General features: G+C 44.9%; 3 protein-coding genes and 1 long non-coding RNA gene across 7 annotated transcripts in view; 2 read left to right on the top strand and 2 right to left on the bottom strand.

The window, feature by feature from the left end:
* LOC144114341 (protein FAN-like) overlaps positions 1 to 947 on the top strand; it is a 34,796-nt gene extending 33,849 nt beyond the window's left edge. The window contains exon 13 of the mRNA XM_077647995.1: positions 658 to 947. Coding sequence (XP_077504121.1) covers positions 658 to 734 — 77 coding nt within the window. The 3' untranslated portion in view covers positions 735 to 947. The remainder of the gene's footprint in view (positions 1 to 657) is intronic.
* On the bottom strand, positions 939 to 6,563 carry LOC144114345 (transcription and mRNA export factor ENY2-like). 2 transcript variants are annotated; one of them, XM_077648002.1, is made up of 5 exons: positions 6,056 to 6,563; positions 5,584 to 5,661; positions 4,085 to 4,155; positions 2,529 to 2,603; positions 939 to 1,188 (listed from the first exon to the last, which is right to left on the bottom strand). In XM_077648002.1, exons 1-5 carry the CDS (start codon positions 6,109 to 6,111, stop codon positions 1,109 to 1,111), a joined length of 360 nt encoding a protein of 119 aa, XP_077504128.1. In that variant the 5' UTR covers positions 6,112 to 6,563; the 3' UTR covers positions 939 to 1,108. The 2 variants fall into 2 exon arrangements, with proteins under 2 accessions (XP_077504128.1, XP_077504129.1); XM_077648003.1 differs by lacking the exon at positions 6,056 to 6,563 and adding an exon at positions 5,803 to 5,970.
* LOC144114346 (uncharacterized) lies at positions 6,180 to 10,079 on the top strand. The gene is made up of 3 exons (XR_013311017.1): positions 6,180 to 6,317; positions 6,768 to 6,821; positions 9,307 to 10,079. It is a non-coding gene; the product is annotated as an uncharacterized LOC144114346 (long non-coding RNA).
* On the bottom strand, positions 9,885 to 12,781 carry RabX6 (RAS oncogene family member RabX6). Of its 3 annotated transcripts, none has more exons than XM_077647998.1 (3): positions 12,529 to 12,781; positions 11,945 to 12,140; positions 9,885 to 11,329 (listed from the first exon to the last, which is right to left on the bottom strand). In XM_077647998.1, exons 2-3 carry the CDS (start codon positions 12,122 to 12,124, stop codon positions 10,895 to 10,897), a joined length of 615 nt encoding a protein of 204 aa, XP_077504124.1. In that variant the 5' UTR covers positions 12,125 to 12,140; positions 12,529 to 12,781; the 3' UTR covers positions 9,885 to 10,894. The 3 variants fall into 3 exon arrangements, with proteins under 3 accessions (XP_077504124.1, XP_077504123.1, XP_077504122.1); XM_077647997.1 differs by having other exon boundaries at positions 12,512 to 12,780; XM_077647996.1 differs by lacking the exon at positions 12,529 to 12,781 and adding an exon at positions 12,272 to 12,423.
* Positions 12,782 to 13,913: the final 1,132 nt, after the last annotated feature.

Raw genomic sequence — 13,913 nt, 5'->3', positions numbered from 1 at the left:
GTATTATATGCTTTGTCTGTGTTATTGTTTTCATTATGTATTTATTGTATCCCACCCTGCTAAAATCCCCAGAGGGGATTGCAGTATTGATAAATAAAAGGGGCTCTAATAAGGTTGCGGTGTGCCTGGAATGTTAAAGCACGCTGCTTCACGAATATTGTAGAGGAAGAACTTTTTTAATGCGCTTTGTAGAAGCTGTGTTATCTGCAGTCAAAATTTGAATTTCAGCATCTTCATGCTCCCTCTCGTCACTTTCTGCACGCTGGAAGGTCGGCGCTCCTCCGCCGACCCCACCTCTGGGAGCTGAGCTACGCTGCTTATTGGCCGCGGCCATGAGAGCTGCCTGACGTCTGAAAGATTCTAACCAATAGCCATCTCTGAACTTGTATATACGCAGGTGTGAGCATGAAAATGAAAAAGTCTCCAGAAAGGGCTCGCCAACTTTTGCGCATGATTGTGGACCCTCTGCTGCATGTAGAAGTGTATTATTTGGCGCAGGCTTTCACGACAACACAATGTAACAATGTACTGATTGAGCGAGCTCCTTTAGATCAAAACTAGCTGAAGCATAAAATTTGTTGACATTCATTTTCAAAGCTGCGCAAGCCTTGTGAGGCTGGCAGTTGCAATGCAATAAGTGTCATGTTTTGGTTACAGGGCCCGTGACTTGCATTCACGTGAAAGAGGATGGAAGTGATGGTAAAGTGGTGGTGTGGCAATCTGCGGAACCCTGACACTTCTCTTCAGCTGTTGCTGTTTTTACATTTCAGACACAGGTGGAAAAATTTGCTCTAAATCGCATAAATCTATCACTGCATCCCATGGATACAAGGAATGCATAAATTTTGGGAAAAGAAGCTCATGGGAAGCTTGTTCCATTTATTGCTGTACAGTCAATGATGTCTTGCCACATGATGTCTTGATAATATATACACATATTTTTTCCACTGTTTGCTTTTAATACTTGTGCATACAACAATATTGAGTTTATTACTATAAATGCGCAATTCCAAACATGTATTACTTAAAGGTACCACGGCTGATGTGATAACTGCATGAAGACCAGTTAAAAATAATTCGATGGTATATAATATTTTGAGCTGCATCATTAACCGCATGCCTGCTGATCTATCAGAAAATTCTTGATCTGGTGAAGAAGTTCACGCTTGATGATGTCCGGCACAGTAGCTGCAAGGGAAGCAAATTCCCCAATGAATGAAGCCTTCAAAACAGTACAGTGCTTGCTAAAACAAATGTCCCTTAGCAAGCACTTATTAACACTGAGCTGTTTTTTAATAAAATGCAATGTAAAGCATGCACGTTCCTTTGCTTAACCCTTTGCAGTCCTCAGTAGAACAGCCATTTCAGTCAAGTTAGGCGGCAACCGGCAGTAAGTGCTTTCTTTGCTGGTCAACCTCTGTAGTGACTGCCCAAAGAGACACCGAGGACCAATTTTTGTTCTTAGTAAAAACGAATTATGTGGCTCTGTTTATTTTTATCCAGCAGCAAAAGACAGATAGGTATTTATAGACTTTTCCAATAAGAGTTCCTGGAGAGTCGCCATATTGCTTGCTGGACTGTTGTGTGCCGAACTGGTTTGCAAAAGTCTAGGGTGGAAGCGTTGCTATGTTTCCCGATGGAAAGGTCTACTGGTAAGGAAGTTGTATGTAAAAATTTTCCCGCCACTCAATTCAAGCTCATGACGCCTACACCTAAAGGAACTCTGTGATCACGGTTTTGAAGTGAACAAAGGTGAAGCCTAGCCTCCGGGATCCACGCAAAAAATCTGTGTAGATGTACTGCATTTTATAAGCTCCGTTTGCGGTGAAAAGAGTGTCTTTGTCATTAGAATGTGGTTATCTGTTGATTTAGGCCAAAACATGTCCTCAGTGTCTTTTTAAGGGCTCTTCCCACGTAAACCTGTTGTCAAAAGTTTATGGAAGGCAACTCTGTCAAAGAAATTTTATTTTCTCGCCTCAAGAGTATTGTTTGAAATTTAATGGCACACAGTGTAAATCGCACGGGCACAGGCACAATCTTTCTCTGGATGAATGGAAGGACGGCAACAAGAATGTTTTTCTCCAATTTTGCCTTCCATCAACTTTTCACTGCGGGTGAAAGCACACAGATAGGCTGGTAAGCTTCACAATGCATGGCAATTTACCACCAAGTTTAAATGTAGAAGCTGATCCAATGAAAATAAAGGTGCCTGAAGAGAGACTGTTTTGCTGCACGACATGTGCCTGACACACTTCCTTCCACCTGGCAGAATGCCCTGTCATCTTTTAAGGAGTAAACCGATAGATACAAGCCCCTGTACATTTTTCACTACATGTTTCTGTGCAGCAGCGTCTGCTGCATCTGCAAAGGTTCAAATAAGTGCACCAAAACAAACAAGCAAGTTCTTCGCCTTTTTTTTCCACATTTCCCAAAAGAGTAGTTCTGCGATAAAAGAAAATTTAACTTCTAAAATATGCACTTCACCAGATTCTGCAACCATGCATAGAAACAATTTTTTTGGCACTTACCTCTTGCCCTTGGTGTGACTGCTGCTATAAGCTCATCAACTGACACGTTTTCAACACCTTTTTCTCTAATGATTTCTGCAAGAAAGAATTCAGAAATAGTCTTACACAAAATACCTCAAAATTACTGGTATGAATGGAAGTTGAGCATCAGCAATGAACCATAACCGATCAGCAACTTGCAATATACAAACACATACAGCTTGCTTTCAGCCCTTTTGCATTAACTACAGCTATACTGGTGCAGATATTCAGAAAATGCAAGGGCAGCAGGTGATGACTAGGCTCCAAAGGTATGTATGCACCACTATACAACCTCTGGGTAATGCACAATGGCACATGCACAGTGTTTGCCAAAACTGCTCAGAACATAGGCCTTGCAAGTCCTGCATGCAAGAAAGGTGTCTATCCAGAACAACTTTTACAAGCCACTCAACTCATTAACCATAAAAAAAATATCTAACTTGTGCAAAGGGCAACTGGCCATACCAAGCGCACAAAAACTTTTGTTCAAAGGCCAAAATACCAGACTCATTCTAGCAGCACACCTACTAAGTAAATTACTATGTACTATGTCCTACAGTTTAGTTCATATTTAAGCGAAAGAACTGGGGAGTAGAAAAAGATTACTTTTAATGTGCAGAGTTTGTACCTTCACCTCACTGAATATGTAACGCTACTGCCGAAGCCATAGCAATGCGACACCTGCATATCGGGTGCCCAATTATGAATTCTGTTCTCAACACTCTTTTAACTGGTTGGTACCAGTAACCTTGGCAGTCATGATGGCCAAAGTAACAACCAATAATTAGCCTTTCTATAGTCCGATACAACTAGAGAACGAAGCAGCAAAAAACCCTCAAAAGAGGCTCCTCAGCCAATGGCGTCAACAGTTTGTCGGGACGTCACGGTCAATCCTTAGCGTGACATCGCAGGTGGCTGCCTCCACAAAATGGGATTTCACAGCAACATCATGACAATCGGTCAACACTACTGGCTGGCGGGCTGGGCCTCCTTTGAGGGGTGTTTGCCGCTTTGTTCTTGAGTTCCGAGCATTCAGCTCCTGATGTGCCAACACCAGCTGTAGCTACCACTACGCTGCAACACCTTAGAATACAAACATTCTTTTCTCGGACCACACTGTACTGCTAACACACAAAGGTTCTTCGAGCTGGTACTGAATACCAACAAAAATAATTCACCAAATTACAGGCACTACACGATTGCAATTCTTCTCAAGACTTTAGTCTCTGCAAAATTTCTAGATTCCGTAAGGAACCCGGTCGGTAATAAGTGCATACTAGCTGGCCACCAGCACTAATCTAAAATTACAAGGAGTAAGGGTGGGTTTTCATGACACGTCTTCACAACTGTAACTTGAAAAAAAAAAACATGCCAAAGTTACACCTATAGGCCATAAGCTGCATGAAACCAACTAAATGGAGTTATGTTCACTTCACATACCAGTACAGAGACATTTTTCTTATTAAATCAGCATCCCATGAAAGCTTACAAAACTTTTTCTAGTCCTTGGTAAACACTCATTCCACTGTACCAACCTTTGCAGTACGCTTTCAGTTGGTCCCTCCATCCACATTCTATTAATCTTGTACGCAGTAACTCTTTTAATCTATATATATAAAAAAGAAAACACATACTAGTCAATTCATGCAAGACTGCAAGGACACTTTTTGGAGCTAGCACTTCCTACCAGGGTTCGAAAAAAAAAAAATCATTGCAGCTAAAACCCATTTTTGAAGCAGTGCAACACAGCCAAAGACTACTGTCAAAAGATGCTAGCTAAGAGGCATGAACACATACATTCACAACAGTATATGATTAAATAACAGTGCAGTGCTGCCACTGGCACACAGCTAGCGCTACGTGTAAATTACGCTGTCACAGACTTAGCTGCGTACAGGGGCAAAGAAAATAATGGCGCACACGCTGCCGTTGTAAATGCAACCACAGAATAGAAGGGTCGTGGTGCACTCCTGCACGACCGTACCACCAGGAGTGCAGTAGATGCACACCCCATGCCTGAAAACAGCCAATAGGCAAAATATGCCAGCGTGCTCCGTCTGTGTCCGCACATTAGTGAATCAACGCGGCACCCCTGGCCTATAATAGACTTCAGCAGCACACACTTTAACGACGGCAGTTCGCTACTTAATGCACTGATTCGGCAAGTATTTCCAGCAAGGCATTTTACAAAACGGTCAAACCATAGGTTCAACACCAGGCAACAGCTGCTTGCTGAAGTGCGAACTTCTGACGCTTGTACTTAACTGCACGGCCATGAAGGCACAAACTGCACGCTGCTTTGCAAAAGAAAATAGCTTCCGCTGCAGGCGTGCGGCGAAGGAACCCGCCCTGCTAAGTATCCTTCAGAGGCAGTTTTACTCTTGTTCCTCTGCGCAATTTTTAGTGTCACATGTAGAAATGCCGCAGTAGAGCAACAGACAAACCTTCGGGTGAAACTCTTCATCGGATCCTGCACAGCGGCGTCAGATTCCTCGACGGGAAAGACCTCGCTTGATAACACCATGGCAGCACAAATGGGTTGCGGCAAGAACACGCACACAAAAATGCTTCTTTGGGCAGGGACCGACGCAAGCGTTCCGCGTGCAAGCACACTGGGCAGGGATCGACGCAAGCGTTCCGCGCGCAAGCACACTGGGCAGGGATCGACGGAAGCGTTCCGCGTGCAAGCACACTGGGCAGGGATCGACGCAAGCGTTCCGCGCGCAAGCACACTGGGCAGGGATCGACGCAAGCGTTCCGCGCGCAAGCACACTGGGCAGGGACCGACGCAAGCGTTCCGCGTGCAAGCACACTGGGCAGGGATCGACGCAAGCGTTCCGCGCGCAAGCACACAACATTCGAATCGGGCTGCGGTGAGAACACGCACGAGCTCGCTCGAAGCTTTCCTGAGCAGAAGCCGACGCAAGTGTTCCGCGTGCAAGAACGCGCCATTCGCCAGCCTTCACGAATACAGAGCGGCAGCACGGACAGCGTATCCGCGCTTGTTGCGCGCACACGGAGCAGTAAAACTTACCGATCCCGTTCTCCGCTCTCGATCAGTTTCTGGTTTATGCTGGCTTTCATCTGATACACTTTCTGACGTTCAAGAGGTCTGAAACACAAAGGTTGGGAAGAACAGCGATTACTACTCAATCATGGACGCAATCATGGTGGTACGAACGCTGCGTATGCAAACTATACGGATTGTCATGAGCTGCTCTTAATTGTGCCAGGTACGAAGCTTCACACTTACTCGCTCATAGCCTTGACACAAGCTATGTATGTACGTGACGAATGTGGACGCACAATTTTTCACAAATTTTGCCGCAATAGCAGCCGCGCGAGCCGGAATGATATGCTCGCTAAGCCTGGCTAAGCTCTACGGCCCTACAATCTCCCATGTTTCCGTGTATTGTCGTATTCTTATACGATCCGTCTTATTGGCACATATTCGAGCGCCTCTACTACTTTTATTATAGAAAAAGACAGATGCACATTATACTCACCCAGCCTGTTCTTCTTTAGCGGCTGGCGGCAGCCGCTGAGCGAAGTTGAATACCATACTGCGCGCACACTGTAAACAATCGGCGGCTGAAACCTTGCCTTTGTCGTCCCGTGCGATTTCAGCGCGTGCAGGTAGCTGCCAGCTGTTGTCTTTAGGTCGTGCGAGTGAGCAAATAGCCCGCTGCTAGTGAGATCTCAGCAGAGAAGATAGCGTCCTACACCAGCAGCAAGTATACCGCCACAGCGGACATGCTGAAATTTATAGTGAGTACCGGCGGCGCGCGCGTGACACCGCAGTGTTGAGTGACCAAGGCTGGTGTAGTACTGTGCACTTGCATGCATATACAGCGTCACTTTACGACCTTGAAATGTGTTGTGTTTCTTCTGTGGCAGTTACTTCGATATATACCAGCGTTATGGACACCTAGAATATGGTCGCCTAATTTTGGTCTTTTGCATGTTTGGGCAGGGAGCTTTGGTAATTGTTGGCTTTTTGTATTAGGGAGGAGATACCTATGCTGCTATATTTTTGTTGTCGCTTAGGGGCGGCTATTGTTTTTGCGTACATTTTAAAAGTAGTGTTTTTATGTGCAGTTCAATAATATAATGTTTTCGTTCTAATATAGAAAGTTTTAAAAAACGCATTATTGTGTGGGTCACTGTTTGATGCGGCCTACAATCGCAGTCGTATGATCCGAGTGGTATGTTTTGCAGGTTTCCTTCGGCGCTGGAGTCTACGCGGGCGTGTATATATCCCAGAACTATCAGGTTTGCGTGCACACACTAAAAGAAAAGGGGTTCCGAGTTCTGCTAGAAGTTCTGCATTCTAGAATGGTGTTAGCTGTTCATGCTGTAGTGCGTAGTATTGCGCTGTTTACTTTATTGCACCATGATAAATTTGGGTCACCAAGTGTCATTTTAGCAGTTACCCGTGGCAAGCAAGTATTAGTGAAACGACTGATTAATTCGGCTTAATATATGTGCTTGTAACATATTTTTGAATATGACGGGACGGAAAACTGCGCGTAAACACCGGACGAGAAAGAGACGACGCACGCATCCACGCATGGTTTTCCGTCACGTTTGTAGTTCACAAACTTGCCCAACATCAGACTGTTATCAAATCATATTTGTGACTGACTGCAAAACTTGTAAACATGCTGTTCTAATGTGCCAGTTTTATTCAGAGCCTCTTGCAATCCAAGAATATGACAGGACATTAATGGCACCAATACTTTTTCTTCGCCATTTATATTACAAAAAATCTCTCGGAAAAGAAAACGCACATAGGTTGATGTGTTGAAAGTTTTTAAAGAGAACGCCATGGGTCTAAATTTCACATTCGAAATGCCGGAAAAAGATGAACTTAGTTCCTAGATCTAAGACTGATGTTCAAGGAGGGCCACACTTGTTGGGTCAACGAAGCACGCTCAAAAAAACCGATTCTGAACTTTTGTTCAGGGCACACGAAACTGGTAAAAAACGGCAAAGCCCTATCCTGCCTAAGGTCTGCTCTAGAAAGATCTTGTGTGCACTCCGTAGCAGACGGTGCGGTGTTTCCTTGTAGGTGCAACGACTGACCGCGGCAGGTTTCCCGCTCACTGTTATAACACGTACTACACTACATGCGAAAAACTAATTGGAAATTTCGGGGGTCTCCGAACCGCGAACAGAGGTGAAAAAACGGGAGCCAAAAAGAAAGCAGTGGCGATTCCCTACGTGCATCGCATGGCACACCATCTGACGAATGTTGCTCGTCGTTTTAGTGTTGACATCTGTTCAGCACCCCTAAAGCTTCAACGCCTGTGTCCGACGACTGGGACAGATGTCCAAGAATGGAAGAAAAAAATGCGCCCCTTTACGTGTTCGGTGCGGCACAGATCAAGATTTGTGGATTGTGTGCGTTCGGTGGTGTACCAGATTCCTTTCACTTGCCAAAAGGTGTATATCGGACAAACCGGGCACTGCTTAAATATCCACCTAAAAGAACACGAGCAAGCATCGTCCGATGTATCTAAACATTGCGCTCAGTGCGAAGATAAAAAGAACTGTAAGGCGATATTTGAAAAAAACCGAGGTACTGTACCGGCACCGAGACCAGCGTACCAGAGAGTTTTTCATAAAGAAAATTAGCGCGTGCATCAATCAGTCAACCCTCTATCACATTATGTGATGCTGAGATACGGTTCTTGGACAATACCTGATTTGCCATGGGTCATAGAAAAGGGCGCCCCGCGCTATCTGTTCAGTTTTTGAGTTTGTTCCTTGTGTTGATTGCCTCATGCGATTGCTGACTTCGCCGTTTTTTCGGTCGCTTTTATATGTGTTTTCCTCTTAAATAAAATTTTAGTTGCGAGACTGCGCTTGTGTTGTGCTCCTCTTCTTCGTCCGTTGTCTTTGTTCGGGCTGTATTTTCCTTTAAAACACACGTAGTGAAGCTAGCCAATGAAAGACGTTCATTAATGTACTGACAAAGCCTTTGAAGGGCCACTGCTGGGGTTTTGCGGACGTTTTCGGAGTTGACGGTCGCACACATTCCCGAGTCTCCACGCCGCTGCGGTGGCTCAAGCGCTCGGCTGCTGACCCGAACACTCGGGTTCGATCCCGGCCGCGGCGGTCGAATTTCGATGGAGGCGAAATTATAGAGGCACGTGTACTGTGTGATGTCAGTGTACGTTAAAAGAACCCCAGGTGGTTGAAATTTTCGGAGCCCTTCACTACAGCGTCCCTTATAGTCTGAGTCGCTTTGGGGCGTTAAACCCTCATAAAACCTAAACATTAGTCTCCAGTTTTCGCCACAAGAATTTTTTTTAAATGCCCAGTGGGACCATTGTAAAACAGCAAACCGAAACGCAGTTTGTGGACAGGGATGGGCATCGCGGGATGCAACGATGGCGTTACAAACGTTATTAGAAAAACGCTCGTACTCCCGTTGAATGCCTGAAGTAGTGAGCGAAAACGATGGCTCCTTTCATGAAATGCCCAAGACAACCTAATAACAAGCCTCAAAATTTTGTTAAGCGAAGCGGGGCACGGGTACTCGCATGGGGACGTTTGTGACACCGCATATCATGCAGTGTTGCGAGTAGAATTAATCTGAACTGAGGCTGCGGAAAAGGCAAGGTTTAAAAATGATTTGCGCCGGAATGAAATGTCACATTGGTGCCGAACATAAGTTTCATTAGAATATGGCAACTTTGTAAAACCCCCCACAGACTGCCATTTATCGAGGCTATCATTGCTGTCATTTCAGGTGCCACGTGTGGACGAGCCGCAGGAGCTCTGGCGAAAGATAAAAGACTTTGCTGACCAGTACAGGAAGTCTCCTCCTGGTGTTTAGCATTCTTAATGAGTAGTTTCAAGTTCCGTCTTGATGTGCTTACACAAAGTGCAGTCTGTGCATTTGCCTTTCGCACTGTTCTCTTCATCGTGTTCAGTGGGAAATCGTACTGGGTTTGTTATTTTGACATGGCATCAAGAACGTGTAAACAAGCAAGGCCATAGCACACAATTTCTCTGAGTGCAGCCCACTGCCTACACTACAGCGATGTTTAGGAAGAACTGTACACTTTAACATGCTTATTGTATGTACCAAGCAGTACATTTTTCTGCTGCAGTGGTAGATACCAGAAAGCTTTGTCATGCATTTGTCGTTGCATGCAGATGTGTTTAACCAGGGATGCTGTTCCCTTTGAGCCTCGAATTTATGCTGGTCTTCTTGCTCTGTAGAAACACCAGTGTGTGCTAAGACAGCTTGGGCAGTGTAGAACAGTTTGTGTTCAGAAATGTAACTTTTGTAACAAAAACCTCTTCAAGGCAAAGAAGACACGCTTTATAACAACTTGACTACTGTCATGAGCACTTTATTAGCAAAATCTGAAATTGAGACCCAACAGTAAATTGTACACTGCACAGGGTGCCATGAAGGCTTCCCCTTTCACAAGATGCACGTTCTGTTGAATGTCTGATAAGAAACTACACGGTATGTACATAGCACAACTGTAATAAAAGCATACGACAATTGGTTTTGTAAAGTTGTCTCTTTAACTAGTACAGCATTTCACTGACAATGCGGGAAAACAATGCATGATACCATCTCAAAACATGGTGCATTTGCAATGCCCACAATGTAGTGTTTGGCACTTTGCTCCCGTTGCCCAGTTCACAGAAATAGGCATGCCATCTTCAAATGGCTAAGCAACATTTCTCTGTAAGCTTCCTTGTGCACATAAAATGAGCTTGCAAAGAAAAAAAAATGGAAATGGTTGCAAAGAAACTTGGGCCAACTGCTATGAAAATACCGAAAAATCTATGATGCATGTTCCGTACTTGATCATGGCACTGCAATCCAACAAAACCTTTCCAAGGTGCTTGTGTGACATCAGTTCAGCATTTACATGATTCTATTGCATGATTTACTTTAGCCTGCAGAGGGATTGTAAAACAATGTGCCCCTAACACAAAAGCTTTTCATAGGCATGTAAGCAAGGTAACCCAAAATTCCTTGGGATCACATAACAGATTATCAAGACTGTGCTGTTCAAAATTCACAATGCAAAAATGCCTCAAGAAAGCAATCTAGAACAAAATTTGTGCAAAGGTGAGAATAACCTTACCATAAAAATGCTCCTAAACTGTATATCACATATCAAATTCATGCTACATAAAAAAACTCAGGTAGTCGTACCACTAGCAGGCACAAAACTTTCAAACCATCATCAATAAGTAAAATGATAAAAGCTTAAAAACTGGCAGTTGTCTCACTGCCACAAAAACTGACTACCCTCAACTTGCTGCAGCCATTTTCACATCTTCACCCCAGTTGTGCTGATCCTTCATGCCTAGCAACTACAGGATTCCTGCGTTTCTTCTGGTTGAGTGACCTTGAACGAGTCTTTGGCCACATCATCCAAATCTTTCACTCTACATGACATAACCAGCTGCCGTGCAATGTCAGTGAACATCTCCTCAATGCCTTGACCTGTTTTACAAGAAGTGCGGTAAACCCCACTAATGAGGTTGTGGCACTGCTCACAAAAGGCTTCTATGTCTGCTTCCGAAACATAGATGCGGCCCACGAGGTCGACTTTGTTTCCACACAGAAAGATCTTGGCATTCTCGGCATAGCTTACAATGTCCAGCAGGTGCTGTGACAAGATGTTGAATGAGTCAGGATTGTCCAGGCTAAACACCAGCACAGCTGCCTCGGCAAACTTGTAGTAGCTGGACGTGACGGATGCCACACGCTCCATGCCCCCTGTGTCCCAGAGCTGCAGCTACAGTCATTCACAAATTAGAAACAGAACTGTTGATACTTGATGTCGGGAGTGGGCACATGCAGCGATGGAAAGTTTCCTACTTTCTTCAACATGTTCAAAATATCTCTGCTGTGTTCTGGGCTTGGAACCTTGAGCTGATAGAATATTTTCTGGCAGCTGCCACAAGTTGTACGCTTAGCGGGACAACTCTTGGTCAGACAGCACTATGAACTGCAAATACTTTTGCACAAGTCATTTACCTCCATTTATTTACAGCGCATTAAGGAGCATGCTACGCTGTCAGGCAATATTTTAGGGCAGCTAACAGGCACTAATAGCCATATATGAAGAACAAGGTACAAAACACGCATGATGATGTCACACAGTGAAAAACAATTTTCATCTTTCTAAACAATACAGGGTAACACATATTACTGCACTGCATGCCTGCCGCGTAAATAATTCCTCAGCTCTGCTAAGTGCTTCAGACGTGATGTGCTTCGCTCAAACTGAGAGGACTGCAGTACAGTTCACTCAGCTGGAAGACGGGCTTCACTACAGACAAGATTTCTGTCGGTTCGTCTAATAAACTGGTGACTAAGACGACAAAAATTTACGTGGTTTAAAGCTTACCTTGAGGTCCCGTCCTGCAACTTTATAGACTTTATCAAAATGGTCTAACCCAAGCGTGGAACTTCGATCGTTGCTTGCCACAAAAGTGTTGGTCGTGAACCTGCGGAACAGGGAGCTTTTCCCGACGCCATACTCCCCACACAGAATCACCTTCTGTTCAGGAAGTTTTGTTGATGCCATTGCTGCGAATGAAGGTCTGAAAGCAATATTACATTTCGATTATGAACGGTATACTCTACAGAGTAATATATGAACGATGGCGAATATAGTTCGAAAGAGCTAACAAAGTTACATTGCAAGTGCTCGCTCAAAAACAACCTATCTTACCTGCATCCTCTCGAGAAACTACCATAATTTTTAGAGCACAAGAACAGAAAGGAACGGGAAATGTGGTCGCCTGATGTCTCAATAGAGTGAAGCCACGAGGGCGGTCTGTAATACACGACCAACAGCCCTGTACACGCTTTCTCTAGCATGTGTTTAAGATTAGTTCACGATTCAGCGTTAAATCTTTGTGAAAATAATTAGCGTTACTACTGCAATGTGGCGCAATAATAATATACTCACAAAAAACGCCTCCTTACGTAGTGTTTTGTTCAACGGTGCGTTTGGACGACCATGAGACAAACGAAGTAAAACTTTAAGGATATTTCAAAACGGGAAATGAAACTCAGCAGTTAACATACAAGCGCAGATGCGAAATCAGTTACTCCTAATTATCAATATAACGCAATTACGACAAGTGATACGGCAAGGTAACATTTTTATGTTGGACGCACCACTACGGCGACACTGCGCTTTCCCAATGCAATAATCCTGTAAGCTGGCGCCATCCCTGGCGTGCGACAAAAGCAGCGCCACAAACTTTTTGAGCGCGGAATTCAATTTTTGTTTGACAGCAAAACTGATGGGCTAGAATGGGCGTTGCTCTCTTTAACCGCCTTGCCATCAGTCAGCTCTGGTTTCGCTTGAAGAACTCGCCTGTTGGCGGCCCCTGCTTCATATCTGCAGTTCCATCAGCTCACTACCCTGATAATGAGTGCAGGCTGCGAGTAAACAAGGCAAAAACTTCTGCATCGGGCACATTTTACGAGGCCCGCGCCTGCCCAGCGCGAATTTTTTTTCAACAGGAGCCACTTCGAGTGCATTTGCGACATCTGACCAGGCATCATCATCACCCCCTGACCGATATTAGTTCTGTGCGTCCAGATTCAGCCTTTTTCATAGCCCTCTGGATGCAGTGCAATGCGGTGCCTACGAACAATAGCTACATGCCACATCAGATTGCGGATGTGCCACTTTGAGCAGTACCGAAACCGTACATACGTACAACCATTCCGGGGATAACAAAGACGCACATCCCAACAGTCGGTCTGAAACAGCTGGCGCTGTCATACATTGCATCTATGTTGTGGACGGATCCGCGACGACCACCTCTTCAGCTGCAGCGGTGATAGTGCCTGGAATTGCTTAGGTCACTGTTTCAGGCTAATGCATAAAACGTCATCCACGGCAACAGAATTCGCAGCCCTACGAGAGGCCATCCGTTATACAGGTCACCAGTCCGCGCACCAGTGGACTATATTCTGCGACTCGAGACCGGCATTGCAGGTTATACAAACTTACGTTAAACCAAGGACATGCGAGCATCTAGTCCAACATATTGTGTTTTTGTTAGCTGAGGTTTTTCATCGCGGCCATATCATAAAGCTTCAGCGGCATAGCGGGAAACGAGCGTGCTGATGCCGAGGCTCGGCTAGCTCATGCTGATGGGGTTCTCATTGAAATAGCCTTTTCCACCTCTCACATTGGAGCCTTGCTGGCGCATTTAACGTAAGCCGCAATGCAGTCGCACTGGAACGATTTGAGCCATCAACAGGACCGCATCTCTGAGCTTGACGCCGACTCACGATTTCATCTGCCATCTAGGGTAATGCGACGTCAAGGGACTTTAATTCACCGGTTACGG

The sequence above is a fragment of the Amblyomma americanum genome, chromosome 1 (assembly GCF_052857255.1).
Source record: "Amblyomma americanum isolate KBUSLIRL-KWMA chromosome 1, ASM5285725v1, whole genome shotgun sequence".
Classification (NCBI taxonomy): domain Eukaryota; kingdom Metazoa; phylum Arthropoda; class Arachnida; order Ixodida; family Ixodidae; genus Amblyomma; species Amblyomma americanum.
This window is presented reverse-complemented; position numbering and strand designations above follow the sequence as displayed.